The 25,202-nt window shown below is 41.1% G+C and overlaps 1 protein-coding gene across 1 annotated transcript in view; it reads left to right on the forward strand.

Moving 5' to 3' along the window:
- The window catches only part of LOC123504400 (extracellular serine/threonine protein CG31145-like), a 159,849-nt gene that overhangs the window by 103,391 nt on the left and 31,256 nt on the right, over nt 1–25,202 (forward strand). The window contains 3 exon segments of the mRNA XM_045254863.1: nt 10,809–10,933; nt 11,820–11,867; nt 11,870–11,897. Coding sequence (XP_045110798.1) covers nt 10,809–10,933; nt 11,820–11,867; nt 11,870–11,897 — 201 coding nt within the window.

Below are 25,202 nucleotides of genomic sequence, written 5' to 3' on the forward strand. Positions count from 1 at the left end.
CTCAGCTCACCAAGGCCTCTATGATGTAGTGAGGAGATGGTGTGGTGGCGGGAATGGTGCAAGAGAGGTAGTGCACGAAGTGGTAAGGGAAAAGAAGCCAAGGGGAGAGACACTGCAGTTTTAAAGACTCTGCAGTGACAGGAAGAAGTTTTGAGGAAATACCTAGTGAGCGAACATGAGACGCAAGGAAATGTGAGCGCTGTCGAGGATGAGGTGTGAGGAGTGTGGTTTTTGTTGAAGACGCAAGAAAGTACGCATATGTTTAGGTAGTAGTAGAGAGACAGAGAGAGAGAGAGAGAGAGAGAGAGAGAGAGAGAGAGAGAGAGAGAGAGAGAGAGAGAGGAGAGAGAGAGAGAGAGAGAGAGAGAGAGAGAGAGAGAGAGAGAGAGAGAGAGAGAGAGAGAGAGAGAGAGAGAGAGAGAGAGAGAGAGAGAGAGAGAGAAATATGGATGGTGGTGGGAGGGGGTAGGGACTTTTCGCTTGGTGACGGAGGGGTGAGGATGTAGCGGCATGATGGAGAGGAGGGGACACTTCGGACTCAGGATTTACGTTAGTCTGTACAAAACTTTTACCAAAATATGGCACTCGAGGCGAGGGACATGCAAGGCTTCCTGTATTTTGTATTCCGGCCACAGCGTCGCGGCCCGTCTGGCAAGGCACCGCGGGCATCACTTACGGAAGAATAAATGCAACACTTATTTAACGCTCGTATTGCATATTGATGTATTCCCTTGACAATGATAAATTACCTTGTATCAGGGGCCTTTCAGTGTCCATAGAAAAATGCTGCGCAATTCTGAGCTGGTCTATATACTTACAGTGGAACCATGCGTGCTTTGGGGTCCGAGGGGTCTCCAAGCGCACGGGTTCGAATCCTGTCCACGGTCTGAGTGCAGGTTGGGCTTCCTCACTCAGGGCAACGGTTTCCTAACGGGTGGGCTTTGAGATAGAAGGTACCCTAAAAAGTATCCCCTTTAGCCCATAAATTCCCGTGAAAAGCCCACATGGTATATATATATATATATATATATAAAAAAAAAAAAACAGACTTACATAATAAGGCCCATATTCTGAAACGCTTTGCTCTCTCACCATCACTGTTTTCCAAAGGCTCTAGCTGAAGATACTCCTGTTTTTAAGGACATTTTTATGATTCTGGTGATAGACTGGAAAGATTTCTAGTTTAATAATAACTGTCTAGAAAATCTGCCTTGTCCTTTCTGTGGCCTTAGAAAAAATTGTGGTGAGAGAGAATACGGCCTCAAAGCAGGTGGGAGTAGGTAGATACGGTTCAGACAGAGATTAGCACGTATAGGTGTGATGTTTTTCCTTCAAACTTCAATGTTTTTTTCATTTCCTCATTTTTTTTATTTCCTTATGCTCTAGTGCGAGACTTCCAAGGTCAAGTAAAAGCCTCTGAGATGAAATATTTTTGAGGTCCATATTGTGTTTATACTCATTTCACACATACTCAGTTGGTAACGAGGCGTGAGAGGGAACTATTTACATGTCTTAAAGTTAAGTTACCACTCAAGTGACGGGATACGCATTTCACTTCCCTCCCAAGTAAAATGTTTGTACAGCGCGAGTTTCTGGTTTGTTATTGGCAAACTTTGGAACGTGGGCGTCAAATGGCGAGTGGCGGCAGGCTGGAAGCGGCGACACGTATACGCCCAATGTGGCTTTTAATGTGTGTGTGTGTGTGTGTGTGTGTGTGTGTGTGTGTGTGTGTGTGTGTGTGTGTGTGTGTGTGTGTGTGTGTGTGTGTGTGTGTGTGTGTGTGTGTGTGTGAGAGAGAGAGAGAGAGAGAGAGAGAGAGAGAGAGAGAGAGAGAGAGAGAGAGAGAGAGAGAGAGAGAGAGAGAGAGAGAGAGAGAGAGAGAGAGAGAGAAGAAAAGAAAATAACAGACAGACAGACAAACAAATGCAGAATGATTGACTGACAGACAGACAGACAGAAAAATACATATTGAAATGTAAAAAAAAAAGAAAAAGAAGCAACCAGACATCAAAAGTGGTGAGTGAGGAAATGTTACTCTTTCTTTGTCTCTATGAAAGTTTTACCTTTAACATTTTAGAGTCTGAGGTAAGAATAATACAGCAGCCACCACAGCACACTGTCTGCCTCTCGTCCGATGTGACGCGTGAAGAGCCGAGTATATTCACTGTAATTACTACTCTGAGGCACCAAACCACAATGTTTTGAAGACAAAGGTGTTGGCAGCGAGTGGTTTCCTTCCTGTGACCGTTGGGTGCCTTTCGCGGAATACAATTTCGCACCCTGGCGAGCTCGGCGAGACGGCTGATCAATACTTATTTCGAGAAAAAACATAAAATATGCATGACCACAACCACCACCACCACCATTTCCTCTCATGGACCTTGGCACATTATAGGGCAAGATTTTCTTGTTTTTCTTCGCTTATCGCTTCATCTGATCATCACCAGTTACTCAGCAAGGAAGGTCTTACCAAGAAGGGATGCGTATCAAATAAGTGTGTGAGCCATTCATGTTTCTGAGCAAGAGGATACTGGACTGGGAAGAACGATCTCTGATTATATCTTTCCTTGTCGTGTGGCGATGTCTTCCTTTTCAAGCGTGGCGCGAGGGGACAAAGTAGCACAAAACCTCTCAGAACCATAATACATAAATCCTAGCAGGTCACATCGACGTAAATCTCCCCTTGCTTCAAGCTGCATGCGGGTGTTATTCCTCGCACTTAGGGTGGAGTGTTGTACGACGAATCTCTCCCCACTCTGTTCTTTACGGCTCTCAGACACGATAACACAAGCCTGGGATGGAGTCTTGACATGTCTTCACTGCGCTGATCGATGTCCGTGATTTTTTAGACATAAATTTCTTCTGAGCGGTGCATACATTTCGTACTCAAGAATATCAGGAGGAACATTACGTTATGATATATTTTTTCTATAATACATCTGTGTATCTTCCTTTTAAGAGTAATATCATAACAGTTACGATAATCTCTCTCTCTCTCTCTCTCTCTCTCTCTCTCTCTCTCTCTCTTTCCGACATTTCTGTTCAGGTCTTTCTTCCACTCCTCTTAAATATTTTACCTCCTCTTCCCCACCTTTCATACGCAGCCTCTTACCTCCTTCTCAGGCCGCGCCATTGAAACCACAAAGCCAGAGCACCCGCCGACTCCACCTGCCACTGACTAACTTACACATAGGAGTAGATACATTGTTTTTCCTATAAGGTTACACGCTCCATTGCACTTACCACAGTGACTTTGTTTTTCATCCGAGAACCGGCTCTAAGATATCGGGATTTGTACAGCTTTCCCGAGGGACGGAGGGATGTCGGCAGTAAAGATTGGTGATATTGGACACAGCTTTATACAGAGGAGTGCGTAAGATGACTTGTTGCCGGAAATGTTTTTGGTCAAAGTGAGTCACATCGGAAAAGTTAAGAACATATGAATAGGCAAGAACACAGAAGACATTTAAAAGTTAATAATCTGCATTCATGATGATAACATTATTAACATTGTTGAATGACATTATTACTTGACTTTAATGAAATGGTGTGTAATATGTTTATAATTTCGAAAGGTATCACTGAAAGCAAGATTAAGCACTCCAAATACTTGAGTGCGCATAGTTTTCCCTTGTAAAAACCCAGTACGACTACTCAAATAAGAAGTATCAAGCTATCATTAGCAGTCAGAGGGTTAAATGTGTTCATAAACTCTTGAACGCGCATGACACAAGTGGCTCTGTAACTCATCGCGTTTCAATCTTCACATCAGTGACACGCAACTACGTCTCTTGAAAATTTCCATGTTTTCATGTACACCACAAGAAAAGAAAGTAGAGGAGAAAAGATAAGTACAGTTTGAACCCTTCATTTGTAGTCCCCAGAGTTAGTCTTGGTGGGTTTTTTCTTCGCAAATCAAACGAAACTTTTCCAGTTCCTGCCGATCGCCAGTGCCGCCTCGTGCTTCCGCCTACGTGACTCGTCGTCGTCAGTGTTCGTTAAAGGAGGCAGAGTCACTGGGAAGAAGTGTTGCGAGGCTCCACCTGTAGGGAAGTTGAAGAAAGATGATTTTTTCCCTCTTTTTTCTACCAATTCTCACTCAGAACCTCGTTGTTGCTATTGCTTTTATGTTGTTGCAGTTGCCAACACTTGACGGCACTTTGCTCCTAAAAGTCCTGATAATTGTGTGTGTGTGTGTGTGTGTGTGTGTGTGTGTGTGTGTGTGTGTGTGTGTGTGTGTGTGTGTGTGTGTGTGTGTGTGTGTGTGTGTGTGTGTGTGTGTGTGTGTGTGTGTGTGTTGTTGTTCTCTCAGTGCTGGGGACTGCCGATAGCAATGATGGAGGTGGTGGCGGTGGGTGAGGTAGAGGTAAATCTGGTAGCGGTGGATGCAGGGCTTACACAAGACAGCCACAGCTTTGTGTCTCTCACTTTATGGGTGTGAAATATGTAACCACCTTTACCGCCGCCGCCGTCACCGCCACCACCACCACCACCACCACCACCACCACCACCACCACCACCACTACCACTGCCACTACTGCCACCAACACCTTTATTTTTCATCCTCTCATGGGATTACTCCATACAACCTTTTCCCTTCTGTCCACATAGGAACGTTAACTCCCTCATACAGTTTACCTCACGATGCTCTCTATTCTAACTCCCAATGTTTTCAGCCAATTTTTAACCTCTTTCTCTTCCACATTTTTTCCCAACCTTTCCAGTTGTGATTCTTTCCACGCATCCTTTACTTCAACCTCTTCTTCGCATTCCGTTTCTTTCCCACCGCGGCACTCGTCCCCTGCCACCTTCCCTCAACGCAATCTGCCTGGCTACAACCCTTGCCACTTTTCCGCTGAGCAAACTCGGCCTCGTATTGTTCCACTGCCTCTGCGTCCCACCTTCATCTCTGCCTCACAACTGCCGTTCTCCTTCACCTAAAACAAATTGGATGGTTATCTGATCAAATTTACAACGTTATGACCCCTGACCGAGCGTGAAGGGCTGCGTCTGGCGTGCGGTGCCGTGAAACCTTTCACATAAGTTCATAGGTGCGGAAGAGAGGAGTGCCTGATTACACAAGAAATTTTCAGGTATTGGAATCAAATAATGTTATATGATCTCCTGCAAATTCAGATATACCCCGTTTTGTAACAATGGTATGTAGCGAGGGCTTTATTGAAATTCGTTGAAATAGATAAATGATGAAGCTAATAAATGAATATCCGATTTAGTATCCGCTAATTCTGATTTTATGAACCGCAGTTTCGGACAACCCTCGCCAGGCAGATAGATCTATGCGCACCCTTAAAGGCGCCGCGATGGTGTGCCGGTGATCAGGATGGAAGTGCTGCGGCCAGACAGGAATGGAGCTCAGCGATAACTGGTGGCCTCCTCCTCCTCTGCACACTCAATGGATACAGAATAACTCGACTGACCAAGATGAAACACGGACATGCAATCATTTGCGCGCGAATCTCTCTCTCTCTCTCTCTCTCTCTCTCTCTCTCTCTCTCTCTGTATGTATGTATCCAAGCATGCACATGCGACAAGCTTCATGGCATTATCTATAAAGGCTTCTTTGACTGGTGTGTGTGTGTGTGTGTGTGTGTGTGTGTGTGTGTGTGTGTGTGTGTGTGTGTGTGTGTGTGTGTGTGTGTGTGTGTGTGTGTGTGTGTGTGTGTGTGTGTGTGTGTGTGTGTGTGTGTGTGTGTGTGCGCGCGTCATAAGAAAAAACTTGTCATAAAATCTCATAACCTACACGCGTCGAACACATCTTTAAACAAATGTTTCTGAAGAAGGAATACTAAAAATCAGCCTCAATCTTTTATTTCCTGTAAGATTCATTGACTGGAATACCAGGTGGTGTCAAGATATAATATTAATCTGCAAAGCGATGAATGGTGCACAAAGTCTCATTAGCTTCTTACGCATATTCTAATTCAGTTAACAATAATTTATAGTATGCACTTGCAGACTTAATATTTTCAAATCAGGCAGGATCACACGTTCATTACTTATTTCATTATATTTCATTTTTTTTAATATCCAAGAAAAAAGACAAGTACCCTTCCTTAGTGAGCTCCCCATCACCTCATTACCTTTCACCACTCTCATATCCTTCCAAAGCTGTTGTTGATAAGGCGGAGGACGAACACAGTGCACTCTTTATAGAAGTCTTGCTACTTACTACAAGCAGTCATTTAGTGAGTCTTTGCAAACTCATGTTCTTATTTGAAAGGAGAAAATATACTACATAACCAAATGATTATTGATATAACTGCATCAAAGCATTAAGATCAACGGTACAGTAAAACAATTCATTCATTTTTGAAAGTAAGAATGAAAGCAAGTTATGTACTATACCTACGCCCTTGGACTGAGAAACACCAGTGCAATAATACCTCTATGTGTTCTACTTGGTTAAAATTACTATTAAAATAGATAGGTAACATCTTTTATGGCTAAGCTCAGGGAAAGTCGAGAACAAAGGAAAAATCATCCAGCCCTTGCCGGGACTTAACGCTTGAGCACCGTCCACCAGTTCTGCATACTGCCCGCTCGACTACTGCCTCGCTGAGTTTATAGACAAGAGGCTTTAACGCTGTGATTATTATAGCTTCTCTTTAGGGTATTGTTTCGAGTATAAAAACACAACTGGCGACAAAAAACGCAGTCGTGATCTTAAGTACCTATGATTTTGCTTCTCAATAAAACCAACAAGGGATACTCGAATACAACAACTCAGCTAAGCGTTCATTGCCAACCAGAGGAAACATTATGGAAAGTATAGAATGCCAATTAGACAAAAGAAGAGGAGGGACACACATAATAATAATGTTTAAGTAACATGAGGGCTGGGAAATGGATAACAGATGACGGAAGGGAAAGTGAAACATCGAGGGCACGATTACTCAAGAAGATAGACGACTCGATACGCTATGGACGCAAATGACTTAGTTCTCATGATGGAAAGGACTTCATGTGGTGTGGCGCAAGAATAGCCATGACCTTAACATTAATTGAATAAAACTAAATGAATATTGGATAAAGCCAGATACACAGAGGAGGGAGTGCAGGCCTGACTCAATTTCTCTATACTACAATTACATAAATACGATCAAATACTTTCATTCAGAAAAACGCTATATATATATATATATATATATATATATATATATATATATATATATATATATATATATATATATATATATATATATATATATATATATATATATATACACACACACACACACACACACACACAGAGAGAGAGAGAGAGAGAGAGAGAGAGAGAGAGAGAGAGAGAGAGAGAGAGAGAGAGAGAGAGAGAGAGAGAGAGAGAGAGAGAGAGAGAGAGAGAGAGAGAGAGAGAGAGAGAGAGAGAGAGAGAGAGAGAGAGAGAGAGAGAGAGAAAGTTTCCTATTGACTTTCGTCCACGTCACTGTAACACTGAAAATTTAATCTGTTTGTATCTGAGATAATCGCGCCTCAATGTTCCTCGCGGTGATTAATATTGCAATAAAATTAATCGGAATTCTGACACTCATGATCCAGGCTGGAAACGAAAGCAATGGAAAAACAGCACTAGTTTGCATGCCCTCAGTAAGCAGAGTCCGTGTTCTACCTGTTCCTTTCACTAGTTACTTGATGGTACTTAATATCTAAACCATAACCCTGACATTAAGAGACACTATTTCCCTTAATATCCTACAGCTCTTCAATAGTTTTCTTTTTTTTTCAATATAACTTATAAGTAGTTATGTAACAGAAAAAGAAAAGTTACGTGTGTGTGTGTGTGTGTGTGTGTGTGTGTGTGTGTGTGTGTGTGTGTGTGTGTGTGTGTGTGTGTGTGTGTGTGTGTGTGTGTGTGTGTGTGTGTGTGTGTGTGTGTGTGTGTGTGTGTGTGTGTGTGTGTGTGTGTCCCTGCATTTTTTTCAGTGCCCTGAATGTCAAGAGAGGCTGGTCAAAGCAGTGATTTATGTAACAGTTTTGTGGCTGAGTAATGTCTTGGCCTCTAAAGACTGGAAGCTCGGTCCTGGCTTTCCCGGTGGGAGATGCAGCACTATCTAGTAAACGTAACGTAATACATTTGACTTATGGAAATTTGCAAGCACTTCCTCTCAAGTATACGTCTATATTACTGTTTCATCAATGTCAGAGATAAGCCAAAAACACGGTCCTTGTAAACTCTTGATGAGTTTGACAAGCGAGAGAGGTTTGGTATATTTTCAAACAAGAAGTTTGTTATTAAGCAGCTGTATCCGGAATGATTAACGATCTTGTCTCTAATTACGCCTAAGAGAATTTTGCCCACCAGTGGCATTAAGGTAATCAGCCTGCAATTACGGAGACTTTTCTTCCGTCAGAGAGAGAGAGAGAGAGAGAGAGAGAGAGAGAGAGAGAGAGAGAGAGAGAGAGAGAGAGAGGAACAAAACAACAGGGGTAACGTCAACGGGAACATCAGACCATAACAGCCATTTTCGAAAACTGATCACAACTGACGACACAAACACGAGGCCGAGGTGCAGCTGAGAGGGGTGTGGTCATGTCGGCGCAAATACCAGTAACACCTGCACTCTGGCAATACCTGCAGCCAGAAAACAGAAGCAAAAACGCAAGAGAAATGGAATACAAAGATATATACGCGGCACAACAATGACACTAAGGAAAGAGTGGCACGTGCGCCATCGCAAGGGAATAAGACGAATATAGAATTGTACATTACAGAAGTAAATGGGAGTCGTGCCACCACCTAATGATCGACAGCAATTCTTGTTCTCCCGCGCCTGCGACCCATCTGGATATTTCAACAATATTTCAGTCTCTTATTGAGAGAGAGAGAGAGAGAGAGAGAGAGAGAGAGAGAGAGAGAGAGAGAGAGAGAGAGAGAGAGAGAGAGAGAGAGAGAGAGAGAGAGAGAGAGAGAGAGAGAGAGAGAGAGAGAGAGAGAGAGAGAGAGAGAGAGAGAGAGAGAGAGAGAGAGAGAGTTGCTTCACAAACACGAGTCTCGTGAGAGTTTCACCCGATATTTTATTCTTATTAATCGGGACGAATGCTCCGGTGGCCGCCAGGGATTCCTGAGTCTTTAGGGAGAGAAAGACAAATACACTTTTCTAAGTCTCTCCAGATGTTGCAATATTTTTACCTTCAGGGTGAAAAGAGAGAAAAGGAAAGAAAAACTTGTATCCTTTGAGAATTGGTCGCTTGCCCTCTGTGGTGCACGTGCCGGGCAAGACAGATGTATTCGTTGAATTACTGCGAATACATTTTTTGGAGTCTTTGACATGTTGTTATTGTCATATTATCGAAGAAAATATCACTTTCTGACTCGCGTTTCCTCCAGAGCATAGCTGTTCTAGTACCAGATATAAAATAATCACGGTGACGATGCAGCTCAATAAGGGAAGAGCTAAAGCCTGACAGGCCTGGCAGGAATGTAATGGATTTGCTCTTTATTCATGTCCACGGTCAAGTGTCTGTGTGTCTATGTCTGGATCTGTCTGCCTTCTTCCCGTCGTCTCTCTCTGTGCGTGAGGAGTTTCTGGTGTAAAACTTCCCTCTTCCTGCCGCCGCCAGAACAATGCCGAGTGGCAGGCAACTGGACGATAAAGAATAGTCAAAGTTCTGACGACGCTTTTGATCTGAATCAAACTGCTTGTTTGAGCAATCTGATCAAAGGCGCGATTCGTGAGCTCAGAGAGACGATTCGTTTGGTCAGAGCTGTGCGTACCGAGCAACTGGCTCCCTGGCTGGCTTACTGCCTTCCTGGAGGTTGTCGCATTTGAGACCTTTGTTATTATTTGTGATTTTTTTTTTATCATTTGTGATTTTTTTTGTCATGAGTCTTTATATATATTTTTTTAAGCTTCGTATCATGGTTGGCAGGCAGCGGTACACTAATATTATCCAAACTCTTGGAGTAGAAAAAAACAAGACTGTACTCCTCCATTCAACCCAAAATAGTCTTCGACCAGAACAAATTTTTTTGGACCTGATAACATAACAATTCTTCAGCGCCTGGTTTGTAGACTGATATTAACTTATATGATAAAATTAATTATACTAATAATTTATTCAGCTTGATCAGTCGTAGGATTTGTTGTTTACGTATTATCGTTGATGTGTGTTTCTCTATACATGGATATAATTCTAACGGTTGATTTCGTCCAGTAAAACATTGTTAATGATGTTCTTTTGGGACAAAAATATACACGACTATCTGCTTTTAAATGTTTGAATAACTATTATTAGTTTTTCTTCAAAACATTCTAGTAAAAGCCAAATGAGGAAAATACCGAATAGAAACGTTCACACTGCTCATGGAACTTAACCTTCAATGTTGCTTCCTGCTTGCGTTAGACAGTGTTTCGAGTAGTAGTAGTACATACTGTGTCCCGTAAAACAGCGGATAAAGGCAGATTAATAGAATTCAAGAGAGGGACACCAGTAGGACAGCGTGTTGCAATTCCTCGATTTTCCATTGAATTACATTCGTTTTCTTTACGAGTCCCCCTCCAGCAACACCTCATACCGGCGAGCTGCCCCGAGCTGAGCCTGGGAAAATCACAGAAAACAGGACAGGAAAGCTGCACGCTTGACGTTTGTTGTCCAATGACCAAATCAGATTCTTGCTTCGTGCATTATGTTGTAGCAAAAAAACACCATTGAGAACATGTTATGCATATGATGTATGTTAATCTCTATAACTGAAATGCAAGCCACAATAAAAGATAATAAAAACAAATGTATTGATTAACAGCAATTCTTCATTTATAATGGACATAATTTTTCTTCTTTCTCAGAGAAAACGCAACACTCTGGGACAACTTTCACCTCAGTATATCTCAGGATGAGTTGTACGGCACTAGAGATCCGACCGTCAACAGGCTGCTGCAGTACATGACGACCCTACCCATCTCTCACATCAGTAAGTCAAGATTCTTCCTTGCCTTGTTGTCCTGACGTAAGGCGTAAAACAACATTGATGAGTCTCTAATCCAAACTTTGCTCGAAGTATTTTATAATCCAATATGGTGACGTCATTAACTTTTCTTGGTCAATTTTAGATACTGGCAACACATGAGGTGTGAGATTAGTATCATTACTAGTAATTATTTGGTCGCTTGTTCAGAATATTTCATCAAAGAATGTGGAAAGTATCTCTTGAAAGCTTAGGAAGGAGAAACTACAGCCAGATGGAGAAAGACTTGTATGTGTAGCGCCAATCTTTAACAGCTGGGAAACGCTGAAGGAAAATAAGGAGGAAGAAAAAAGAGGAGGAGGAGGAGGAGGAGGAGGAGGAGGAGAAGAAGAAGAAGAAGAAGAAGAAGAAGAAGAAGAAGAAGAAGAAGAAGAAGAAGAAGAAGAAGAAGAAGAAGAAGAAGAAGAAGAAGAAGAAGAAGAAGAAGAAGAAGAAGAAGAAGAAGAAGAAGAAGAAGAAGAAGAGGAAGAAGAACAAGAACAAGAAGCAGAACAAGAGGCAGAACAAGAACAAGGAAGAAAAACAAAAAACAAAAATCATCAATCATTCCCAATAAAATGTCAGCAAAATCACCAAATACTCAGTCACCAGGAGAGGCAGCGCGCACCACCTCGTCTGCAGCCAAAGACTCCCTCCTCAATAGTCTTCAATCACCAATCATGTTCTATTAATGAGCTGTGTCTAGTGCCATTTAATTGATCTTCCCACCATCATGGTTTAATTACGGTATTCTATTCGAGTTGATTTCCCAGCGAGAACAAGCCATTAATTAGCTCGGGGTGCGATGATGCCTCCTCCTCGCCCTTCCATCAATAGTCTCCTCTCCCGCCAGGTCAGAAGGAGGGTGGCACGCAGATCAAGCTGACGATAGAGTTCATTGACGGGGACGAGCTCTCTTCAAGCCCATGCGGTAAGTGAAAGCATGTGTGTGTGTGTGTGTGTGTGTGTGTGTATAAATGTGTGTCCCAAGTGCAATTAAGGATACTTGTCAACTTTCTTATATAAAAAAAAATAATAATACAAAAAATAAACAGTAGTCTAAGGTACAAAATGTGTTCAAGAAAGGGGAAAAAAAAATTCGAGTTAGAAAAATTATCAATATTTTAAAATCCATGACTACTTCTTTCAAAGCAAACCAATTGGTGAACTTCAGAGAGTAGCAATGGCATGCAGACGAGTGGTGTAAGAGCGGGAAACGTACACAAGCGAATGGTGGACAAAAATAGTGCAGTGAGTGATGTGAGAGTAGAAGAGAACCAACAAGATCGAGTGGTTTTCAGACAGCAACGAGCGGAGAGAAAACGGGAATCCTAATGTAGTGAGAAGTGTGAGGATATGAGAGATAAGGAAATAATGTTCGAGCCAATGTGAAGTAGAGCATGTGTCTTAATAATAAAAACGACGCATTGCTGAGAGTGGCAGGGTCGAGTGTGTGTGGCTAACTAGAGTCTGGGAAAACTAAGACTCATGGGATGGTGCTTTGCTGATTGGCTCTGGAAACGAACAATCATGAGCCGGAACGTTCAGTACAGGTGAGTGGATGGCAAGTTACATGGAAGTGGTGGCTCCCGTTCATACTCCGGGGAATGAACCCAACCTGTACTTTCACCAGCTTGTGGAATGATTGACAGTAGTAGTAGTAGTAGTAGTAGTAGTAGTAGTAGTAGTAGTAGTAGTAGTAGTAGTAGTAGTAGTAGTAGTAGTAGTAGTAGTAGTAGTAGTGCGGTCTATATAGTAACTCCCAGTGTCCTTTCTTTTACTTATATCAACTCCACTAATTTCTTTAATCTCTGCATATTCATTTTTTTAATCTTTCAACAAAATAAACATACTTGAACAGCGATCACAACATTGTTAACTAAGGGAAAGAAAAAAAGTCAAATATTCCTTTACACTGCAGCTGTTCAAACAAAGCCACAAATTCACGACAACTGAGAATAAAACAAAAGAAAGTGAAAACACGATGGACAATACAGGAACAAAAGATCCACATACACACCATTTTCTCTTTGCCCTCCCGAGCCCTGCGCACCCAGCTGTTATATAAATAGATAAAAAAATAAAACATTTCACTTCACAACGACTTTCGCCACATCGCCTCCGTCCCCCCTGAGAAATATCCGCGTGCTCCGGTGCCGCCGTATACAGCAGAGCCTCGGCATCACTCCATCTTCCCTGATACCTTAAAATTTCACCCTCCTCCCACTCCACTGCAGCCATTGTATCAACACACACACACACACACACACACACACACACACACACACACACACACACACACACACACACAAACACACAAACACACACACACACACACAAAGGCAAACGAATAAAAAGAAACGCAGACAAAAATAATAAATAAACATACACACACGAATAAATAAATAAACAAACAAGCTCGCACACGTATCCTTCCCAGTCCCCCAACACACACACACACACACACACACACACACACACACACACACATGAGAGCAGTGCATGTGGCGCGGTGTGGCGTTCACTGTATGCTTGAATTACCCCCGAGACCAGACAGCATACAGGGCTGGAGGATATACGAGATTAAAACCATCCCTAATCTGAGTCTAGATAGCGGCGGGTGATGCGGGGGGACACTTAGGGATGTTGAGGGGGCACAAGACGCTCCGTGGCCCTAATCACCCGAAAAGGCACCCTCAGGTAGTAAAGACAATGCTTTTTGTTGACTCCCCAACTAAGGCATAACCCCCCAATTATCGTGCCAAGGATAATCAAGGAACAATTATTTCATGAGGGTACGAAGGGAAGTTTAGTTTTTATAGCCATGAGAGCCATCAGGCATGTGGGAGGCGAGGGGAAAGTAAATTTTTAGCGTGCCTAATGTTGTAACGCCGCGGAGTAAGATAGTTTAGTAGCCTTCACTGATATTTGTTTTTACACTTCCCTCTAGCATGTTCAGATCGTTAGAATGAAGCAGATGCAATGGGCAGGAACTAATGGATATGACTCTTGTATACATGGCACCAACCCTTGACGCCAGGGAAACGAGGGGAGATTCTTAAAATATCCAATAACGAGACAAAGAAAACCAATGGCCAAAAGAATGTTGTTGAGTATCTTTTTTTTTTTTAGTTTTCTTCCACGTCGAACGTACCTTTCGCTATTTGAATCTCCCCTTCCCTGCCCTCGCTCCGAAACATCAAAGCGCATCCAGCCATCTCCCTTCCAAAGCCTGGTGACTCTGACTTCGTCCCTTAGTCTGCTCTAAACTCCTGCATCCGTCACCTGACTGTCACGTGTTCAGCTTCTGCTTATCAACTTTCGTCATCCACAGTGTTGTGCACGTCATTTCTCTCAACATTTCTGTGGCATCATTTCCTTATAAACAAAGATAATTTTCTTTTAAATTACATCAACTCAGCCATCTTCTTTCCTTTAAAGTTTTCATTGAGATATCTCCGTTACATTCTTTTCTACTCTTACTCTCTGATATCTGTCTACGAATATTTCTACGTTGTCCCACAGAAATAGTTTGCTCTTTGTTGATAAAAACTGGTTGTCGGAAGGAGAATCTGGGAAGCGTTCTTTCATGTTAGAGACGTTTCATTCCACGTTGATGGACTTATCTGTCAACTTCTTGTCTTGAAATCTTCTAAGAAACCTTTTATGGATTAAAGACACCGCATGCGCCCTTTTTTTGGGTGTTATCGATTGTGATTTAGTTCTTTGCTAGAAGCCTTTAGGGTATTTTACTTTGCATATTCGAGCGCTCATTCAAATGACCTGAAGCTCGCGGCTGTTCTCCGGAGACTTTCCTTTCAGAATTATTTTGGACCATTTCTTCTATCTTCTAAGCTTTGTGTTTCCAGTCGCCTTTTCCGCGTGGTTATTGTTTGTTCTTCTTCCAGCCAGCATCAAACGGAGCTTCCGTTTCACCTTAAAGTCTGCACGAACCTTTGAACTTCCAGACATATTTGTTTCTGTAGTAGGTAGTAGTAGCAGTCCCCTTCCTCTCCCTGCCCGGAGCGACGTTCTGTCACTCCTCCACCTGGGCGCCCAACACGTTGCGTCTCACTCGTTCTTCTTCAATCGGCAGGTTTTTCCTTTCAAGCTTTCCCTTACTTTTATCTCGGCACCGAGTTTTTACTCTAAAGTTTCACGTTTAATTATATTGTAAGCTTCAGTCTAAGGAAATTTTATATACAGTTTGCATGCGTGAGTATTATTTTTCACATATTGCTCCATTTATCTTTTAAACTCTGATAACTTTCTCTCTCTCTCTCTCTCTCTCTCTCTCTCTCTCTCTCTCTCTCTCTCTCTCTCTCTCTCTCTCTCTCTCTCTCTCTCTCTCTCTCTCTCTCTCTCTCTCTCTCTCTCTCTCACACACACACACACATGAAATTCTTCACAAGTGGGGAAGTTTTCTTTAAGATTTTTCTCCTCCAGAAATACTCGCTCACTTTTACACGCCCATGCTCGCCACCCAGTAGGCGTTGGTAGTATTTTAATCGAATGAGCTTTTTCATTATTCAAAGTGTGTCACGCGTGGCTCGGTGTCCTGCGTCCTTTGGTGCTGAGTGCTTGAGTCTGAACACTACGTACAAGGCGAGAGTTGCAGGCCACCGTTCGCCCTAGGGCGTCTTAGAGGAAGCGATCACTACATCTGGCTCAAAGCGCTCGCGATAATGAAAAATCTTCCAAACTTGTTCAATGAGTTTTCGATGGAGAGAGCGGTAGTGCTGGGCGGAATGGAAGGAAACTTATCGAACTTTTTGACATGAAATTATTGAATTGATTCTTCCAGCAATGCTAGCTGTAAAAGATGGAGGAAAGGCAAGAAGAGATACACGCGGTGATTCATCACCTTCATTGTCCGCCTAAAATGACCTCGAGACGTCCGGCCTGAGAGGGTTGTTTTCTTTAGGTTTATCAGAACATTTCGCTCTCCTTACTCCACACACACACACACACACACACACACACACACACACACACACACACACACACACACACACACACACACACACATAGTAATGTGTTTTTAATTATTTCACCCACTTCTAATACAATAACAGTAATATCAAGCTTAGTAAATGCCCTCCTTAAATATAAACAGGTTTTCTTACACCTTTCTTTTTTTAATCAACATGAAAAAGAAAGATCCTTTAAATGTCCACAAATAAAAAAAATTGCCAATAATAGCAAGGTCATAAAAGCATGACAGCCGACTCTGAGTAAGGGACCGGGCAATGTTTGGTTATACCAAGTACTTTTCCATTTGCTTTTTCTTCTTCAAAAAATATCCCGCCTACAGTGATTTCCATACAAGTAGAGTAACAATTATTGTAATGCCTCACTTTACTAAATATACATTTTTTTCTAAAAAAAAGATGAGACATTGTCTGTAATATATAGGAAGGGAGGGAGGGAGGGAGGGTGGGAGGGAAGAAGGAAGGAAGAAAGGAAGGAAAAAGGAGGAGGGAGGGAGAGAGGGAGGGTGGGAGGGAGGGAGGAAGGAAGAAAGGAAGGAAGGAAGGAAGGGAGGGAGGGAGGGAGGGAGGAGGAAGGAAGGAAGGAAGGAAGGAAGGAAGGAAGGAAGGAAGGAAGGAAGGAGGAAGGAGGAGGAGGAGGGAGGAGGAGGGAGGGAGGGAGGGAGGGAAGGAAGGAAGGAAGAAATAAAGAGCACACATATAAGCAGTAACATACCAAGAAAAATTAAATGAGAACACTATCAAGTTACGATTCACACTCTCGACCAGACACATTAGTACTCAGGATATTGTGTATATGCAAATATTCGCATGATACAGGAACGTGAAACAAAAGTGCACACCCAGTACTTTATTTACCGTTGCTGCCTGGCGTAAATATTCACTTTTTTTATGTGGAGGGCACCCCTTTTGATTTGATAGATTCCGGCAGCAGGCAGGCGGGATGCGTGGCTGCAGCGAGCAACACTCTGCTTGCACTTTCGTATTTCATATTTTCACGCTTGATTTTTTCTTTTATGGAACAAAACTAATTACCAATCTACAGTTCAAGTTCCTCAGTTGTGTTTTAACTTTATTTTCTTTATTTTCGCTTTCATGCATATACTTAACTATGTATACTTTTATCATTTAAGTTAATAGAAAGAAGAAAGAACCATTGACCGATGAAGACTAACCAGCCAAGCTCCTGAATCACGAAGAAACTCACTTCAAGACTGGCAATACGATACAAACAAGGAAAATCGCAAGCTTGGAGTGTGTAAGATACTTTGCCTTCAATATACGAACTGATGGACGACGGCGGGCTGAGGAAAGGCGATCTTCAAATTAATTAATGGTCCACAAATCAATGGCTCGACAACCTTCCCCTCCTCACCTCTCTCTTCCTCGCTCGTAAGAGTATGTTCCCCTCTGCTGGTGCCACACTTGCTCTAGCACCTACTCAGGCCACCAACAAGACCCTCAGTGTTCAAGGAGTATATCCTGCAGCATCTAGCCACTTGTTCCGCTTGAGTGTTATGGGTTCGGGAGCTTGGTGCTCTCCACCACCATGCCTGGCAATCTAGTGCGTCTGTTGATATTGGCTGTGTCTGTTCGCCGCGCCCAGGTGGCTAACTGTGAAATACACCAAAAGCGCCACCGGCATAACCAAACTGCTTTCTCGCCTCTGTTCCTACAGCCTGCCACCTTCTTTTCATTCTAAACAGGTCGGTCCCTTTCTTTACCCTTAGAAACAGCTCCCTCCACACCATTTTTTTTCGTACTCTAAGAGGGGAACAAATCTCGTTTGCTTTTCTTTTTTTCTTTTAACCATCAATAGCTCAACAACTTCCCCAAGGACACTGTGACGAATACTAAAGCTGTTGTATTATGACATTCAGGTAAGCAAACCTGAACTCCGGTATTAGTATGTACTGGTATTTTACTTAATCTAACTGACAGGCTATTAAAAACTGGCATAGACTTAATGTAGCAGAGGAAGAAATGCTAATGAACGTCACTGTTGGAAAAATAAAGTATTTTAAGTACCACTGTTAATCACTATAAGTATGTAGGCGCACGCGCGCACGCACACACACACACACACACACACACACACACACACACACACACACACACACACTCTCTCTCTCTCTCTCTCTCTCTCTCTCTCTCTCTCTCTCTCTCTTCTGTAAGATTATCCAAAAGAATGCTTTTGACAACTATGCTTCTCTCTTTTCTTCGTTTTCTTTTCTCTCTCTCTCTCTCTCTCTCTCTCTCTCTCTCTCTCTCTCTCTCTTTGAGGACGCAGGTGAGGGCGAGGCGGCAACACAAACACCCTCGGAGGGCCTCCTCTCCTGGCGGGTCTGCCAATACCCATTAACACTCGGCTCGACGCCCCTAAGAACCAAAGCTAATTCTGAAAGCGCCAATTACCGGGAGAGAGGGTGACCCGCTGCCGCCGTGAACAACCCACAAACACACTTGGTCTGGAGGTAAATTAAGGGAAAGTGTTCCACGCCCTACCCCTGCCGTGGTCTGTCGCCTTCATGGCCAGTCGGGTGAGGGTTAACTGCTCCAGTCTGCCACCGTAGTTCGGGAAATTATTTTTGTGCTGTACGCGTGGCCATTGTGCAACACGGTCATGCAAAACAATTCTCCCTTTTGTACCCGAGACACAACGTCGCTGAGTCGCGATTAATGCGCCACTTAACCCTCACTGCTCCTCCACTGCTGATTTTGTTTAGGTTTATTGAGAGCCCGAGGCGTGGAGGTCTAGAGGTGGCGGGCAGACACGGGAGGGCGCGGCTGCTGCTCAGACAGAAAAATGTAAGTTTAGAAAGTGTGTGTGTGTATATATATATATATATATATATATATATATATATATATATATATATATATATATATATATATATATATATATATATAACAATGTTACAAAAGTCTTCGTCAAAAAGTCACTCCTAAATTCAAAACTTTCTTCGTTAGCACATCGAGTCCATTTGATTCTACCCGCCTTATTTTAATTTAATATCTCTATTACCACGTAATATATATTATTTTCTATAAAAAGTTTTTTATTTTCTATACAAAATATTTTTTACGTGACGCTCACTTATTTTCCCCATTTCACAATCCAAAGTATTAAACACTTCTATTTCCAGCGCACTCGTGTTCTGCAACAGCTTCCAGTTGTGTCCAAAACCATCTCTGACATTTGCTCTCCTAACCTTCGTACATTTTTCACTTCCACTCACAATAATTTTTCATTTACCCAAATGGGTTTACAAGGCTCCATTCTCTTCCGCCTCCTACCTACTTCCCTCCTTTACATTAAGGACATTTTATTTGCTCGATGTGCCCTCCTCTTATTTCCGGCTTTATCCTTCCTTTATTTCACTTCACTTCACCATTGTTATATATATTTTATTTTATCTTGAACTCTACTCTCGATTACACTCTTCTACTTGGACGCAGACACACACACACACACACACACACACACACACACACACACACACACACACACGTATGGATGAGGATTAAAGCGGTCACCTATTTTAGGAACAAGCTGAATGTAGCAAACTACCAAAGTATCAGCAAAGAGGAGAGGTAGACGTTAATAGACAGAGTTGGAAGAGCCTGACCAAGCGAGGTGCAAGCACGGAAGCACAGTTTCAGAGAACAATGAAAATGCCATCATGAGGTCCACAAGCTCTTCGAGGGTTGAGGCCAGGGAGGGCATGGAAAATATGATGAAGGATCTTAATGGGAGGTATGAAATAGTCAAACAGAGAGAGAGAGAGAGAGAGAGAGAGAGAGAGAGAGAGAGAGAGAGAGAGAGAGAGAGAGAGAGAGAGAGAGAGAGAGAGAGAGAGAGAGAGAGAGAGAGAGAGAGAGAGAGAGAGAGAGAGAGAGAGAGAGAGAGAGAGAGAGAGAGAGAGAGAGAGAGAGAGAGAGAGAGAGAGAGAGAGAGAGAGAGAGAGAGAGAGAGAGAGAGAGAGAGAGAGAGTCCTGAATCATAAAATATCTAATGTTTGTAAAGGTCTAAACAAAGAATACAGCTATACAAATAAATGAGGCGGCCATCAGGCTGAAATAGAGAAGAAAAGATGAAGAAAATCTATTGGAAATACGTTTGATTAGGTTGCAGTCTTTACTTCAGCCAGAAATATAAAGTGCATGATATTCAGAAGCTGGAAGCCTTAAGTACCGTTTGTGGGCGCCTCTCTGTCATGTATAGAACGAAAACAATCAGAAACAGAAGAATTAAAGATTAGGAAAATGGTCAGTGAAATAATTAGAAGCAGAAGAATTAAAGATTAGGAAAATGGTCAGTGTAAGGTATTGTATTAATTATTCTTTTTTCGTACAAGATAACAAATTTAAAGCCAAAGTTCATCACATTGGTTAGTGATATGAAAAGAAAGCCAAAGTTATTGATGAATATTAAAGTCTCTACGAAAGGAGATCTTCGAAAAGGTAAGAGTCAGGATGTGCTCTACTTTGGAAGTTGAGGTGTAAAAGTTTTTTATAGTTAGAGCAGTTGGGTGAGGTATATACAACATGGATGAATTTAGTTTCAGAGTGACTCAAGTCGAAGCCAGATAGTAGAATGTTCAGATGATTCACGGGTACGAAAGCAAGTTAGGTCATTGTGCACACAGACGCAAGATCCAGCTTTATATTGACAATGAGGAGAGAGAAAACTAAAATGGAACAGAAAAGGGTTTATTTTTTTCAGTTGTTTAAGATATTTGGGTTTCAGTGCGGAAGAAAAGAGGTTTAGTAGTTAAAGGTGATGTTCCACACATTAAAATTTGATCTAAGGCAGCGAATGTTGAAGAAGTTAATGAAGACAAGTTCAGGGACTTGAGTGTATGTAGATTTGTGTGAAGGAAGAGTTGTCTTTAGAGCGCGGAATGTGATTATCCCATTGCATTGTGCGAGGCGAAGGAAAATGTTCAGGGTGGTTGCTATTCGATCATAAACAAGTTCACAGAATTCCCTGGTCCATTATAATAGCAATAACTTGTTTCAAATTGCACTTTTTTCTTTACTTATTACTGATTTATCACTATTTCCACACCTATATTTTTAACTGATGGTCGTTTATTTTCTTTCACTGTTTTTTTACGATTTTCATAAAACTATACAACGCTTCCACTTTTTAATTAGCAAGAAGTGTTCAGAAATCCATCCAGCTGCTCTATACAAATGTACCATTCCACTTGCCTATCCACTCTGAGAACATTTCTACATTTATAAATAATTCAATCTTTCTTTAACCATCACCGCCTCGATCATGTGAACTCCTTTTGTCTACATCCCTATTACTGAAACACACTTTTTACTATTACCAATCTCATTTATTCAAACACTCACAATTCTTTATGTCTACATTAACTTCATACGTTTCACTTAAGCCAGTTACTCCACGTCTTTTATTATGTAATTTCTATTCCTCTTTTCAAACATTTCTAAACATTCATTAGATGTCCCATAAGGTCTTTCCTTTTCGCTTCACTCACTTCATTGCAATCAGTCTCTCATTATTATCAATAGCTAACTTTGGAGCTTCCTGCCGATCTTTACATTTCCCCTACCTATGACATATTTCAAGAGGGAAGTTTCAAGAGACATTTCCTCATAATTATTCATAATTCTTTCGACAAAGCTATAAGAACTAACAACTTCAGAAGGCATTTTCTTTCAATCTATTTTTGCTGTTTTGTTGTTTAGTTCCTCTGTACAAGAGACCCTCTTACATAAAAAAAAATAGTTTTTGATTATTTCTTCTTGTATACATCTACCCGCATAAAATTCTTGTTAATTCTTTCACCGTTTTCATTCCTCAATCACAAATCATCCTTGACGGTAATCGCGCACGCCCGCCCTCATAACCATCTTTCCTGACCGTTTCATGTAAATTCTTTGAATCTTGAAAACCTTTACTTTTCCTTGCTTTAAGTGAAATTTCGCAGGCAGCCATCCTTCTTTTTTCATATCAAGTTTCATTTATTTTTTTCTCCTCTCCACTTTTTTTTCTAATATTATTTTGGCTGCATCAACTCACAGTTAAACGCAACAATCTGGAGTTTCGGTTATTTCTTAGTGTCTTGTTCTAACTTTTGGTCTGGAGAAATTAATTCGTCACGGAAAAGTGCTAAGATGTTCGTGTGTGTGTGTGTGTGTGTGTGTGTGTGTGTGTGTGTGTGTGTGTGTGTGTGTGTGTGTGTGTGTGTGTGTGTGTGTGTGTGTGTGTGTGTGTGTGTGTGTGTGTGTGTGTGTGTGTGTGTGTGTGCGTTGTTTAACTAAAATGCATCTTTATCTAATTCAAGTGAATCTCTTTTTCTTTTCAATGAATGTTCATTTACATTTATACTATCTCATCTTAAAAAAATAAATAAATAAGAAGAATGAATAAATTAAATGATTTAATACGTGTAAAGTAACGGTCAAACAAAATAATTATGATAAGACTTATTCAACGTACACATCCTAAAGACATAATATCCACTACAGCCATTCATATAATAAAAAAAAATAATAAAATAAGAAAATGTTGTCCACCGAAGATACAGTAAAGATTGCAAACTTCTGCCAGCTAACATTACCTAAAGACGTTAACAATCACTGGACATTAAGTACAACTCAAGAATCAGCTGGACGTAGTCTCCATTGACAGGTTGTTCATTACCTGTCTTTCTCTTAACACTGACCCTTGAGATACAACTGTTTGTGGTCATAAGCTCCATTATCTTTCACTAAGTACCGTTACATAATTCAATCAACACTTAAAGAACAAAGAATGACTCTTGTGTCACGGAGCTTGGAAGGCGGGTAATTCTACTCAAAGGGACAAAGAGATCGATGTCGAAGCTTGAAAGACAAAGTAGATTTCACTGTCACCATGCGACCCGCTGCCAGTTAGTCAAGTCTTCTTCTTCTTCTTCTTTGTTGATACTTCTGAGCTGGTTGCATTGTAGCTTCCGTATATCTTCCAATGAATACCGTTCCATGGCTATAAGTTTCACTAATGTCATGTACGTATTCTAAACCAAGACGGGAATGTTTCCAATTTTCATGCTCATTAGTGACGCTCTGTACGATTTTGATGGTGGAAATTCATAAATTACTCAATTATCAACCTCAAAACTTCGTTATATTTTGTTACACTCTGTTATAGTTAATTATGAACAGGTTGTATGTGTGTGTGTGTGTGTGTGTGTGTGTGTGTGTGTGTGTGTGTGTGTGTGTGTGTGTGTGTGTGTGTGTGTGTGTGTGTGTGTGTGTGTGTGTGTGTGTGAGAGAGAGAGAGAGAGAGAGAGAGAGAGAGAGAGAGAGAGAGAGAGAGAGAGAGAGAGAGAGAGAGAGAGAGAGAGAGAGAGAGAGAGAGAGAGAGAGAGAGAGAGAGAGAGAGAGAGAGAGAGAGAGATTTACCAATGAATAATGAACAAAACTGCGCATAATAAATGAGACAGCCATACTCGTCACATAATATCTAAAACCTAGGCACATAAAAAAAAATTAAAAATAAATAAATAGAAAAAATAAGGCGGCAAAAATCTTTCTCCAAAGGTCTCGATCACGTCATATGTTTTACAGCACAGTATGAGGTAAAGTCATCGCACTTCATTGCAGACCCGTCGGTGCTGTATTGGCTGCATGGTCTTCCTAGTCACTTAATTAAGCTTTGTCTCGCCGTCTCCTGAATTATGTTACTTCGAGGGAAATGCGTACTGTCATATTTTTTTAGCACTTCTTTTTATTTTCTTTGTATAATGTCAGGACGTGCCGTGTTGCTGATATATATTCCTTCTGTTTCTCCTCCTCCTCCTCCTCCTCCTCCTCCTCCTCCTCCTCCTCCTCCTCCTCCTCATCTTCCTCCTCCTTCTCCTCCTGCTACTACTACTACTCTTACTATTACTATTGCTACTACTATTGCTACAACCACTACAACTACTTGTGCTACTACTACTACTACTACTACTACTACTACTACTATCATATCAATAATAATAATAATAATAATAATAATAATAATAATAATAATAATAATAATAATAATAATAATAATAATAATAATAATAAAAACAATAATATTTCTGCTACTACTGTCACTACCTCTACTCCTACAGCTAATTCTTCCTTTCGTCATTTTTTTGGGGGTGGTAAATTTAGCAGTAATAGTAAGTGTAAGCGGAAAAATATCACTATTATTGTAGTAGTAGTAGTAGTAGTAGTAGTAGTAGTAGTAGTAGTAGTAGTAGTAGCAGTAGTATCATCATCATCATCTCATCATCATCATCATCATCATCATCATCATCATCATCATCATCATCACCAGCAGCTATGGCCAAAGAACTTATATTGTGCTACACATCAATGCATACTGTAGATTCACGAGAAAAGAGCATGGTAGCATATGGCAGCTCTGTGAATATTCTTCCACAGCACCACACCGCCTTCAGACTCCCGATCTCATTTATCATCAAGCCGAGTTGATTTCGATATCGCCCAACTCTAAACCTCATGAAGTGACTGTTGTTGTTGAACTACCACTAAGTATCAGTACTGTCCACAAAGTTTTCCATGCAGTGGTGCTCTTATCATCCAGCCAGGCACCTTAGTTGGTGATGTCTTCTTTATCTACATAAACTATTAAGAATTTCTCAGTTCTCGGGCCAGGAAATTGTTTGGCCAACTGCCTATTTCGCCAAGTTACTAGAGTCCCTAAATATTCTCTTATTTCATTCATAATGGATATGTATAAAGTTTGAGTCTCCTACAAACAAACAAATTAAAAGGAAGAAAAATATAAAGAAGAAGAAATAGGAAGAAATAAAAGAAACAAAGAATGAAATAAACAAAGAAAAAAAGCTCATTACACGCAGTGGATTTGCCTAACCAAATATCAAATATGTATATATATATATATATATATATATATATATATATATATATATATATATATATATATATATATATATATATATATATATATCTTCACTGCTACATTAAGTCATGAAAGTCTACTAACTTCCCTCCAATCACGCTCAGGTAGCGAGGATGCTGTGCAATACCGACTATGCTCGGGATGCTCATGAAGGTCACCATGAAAGTACCGCAAAGTTCACGGAAAGGTTAATTACACATAACATAAAAACAATGAATCTCAAATTGCTACAAAATACGAATTTAACAACGAGCTTTCACAGCAACTGAACAACAAAAGATAAATATTGCATATACAGCCACTA

This window comes from Portunus trituberculatus, chromosome 16 (genome assembly GCF_017591435.1).
Source record: "Portunus trituberculatus isolate SZX2019 chromosome 16, ASM1759143v1, whole genome shotgun sequence".
Taxonomy (NCBI): Eukaryota; Metazoa; Arthropoda; class Malacostraca; order Decapoda; family Portunidae; genus Portunus; species Portunus trituberculatus.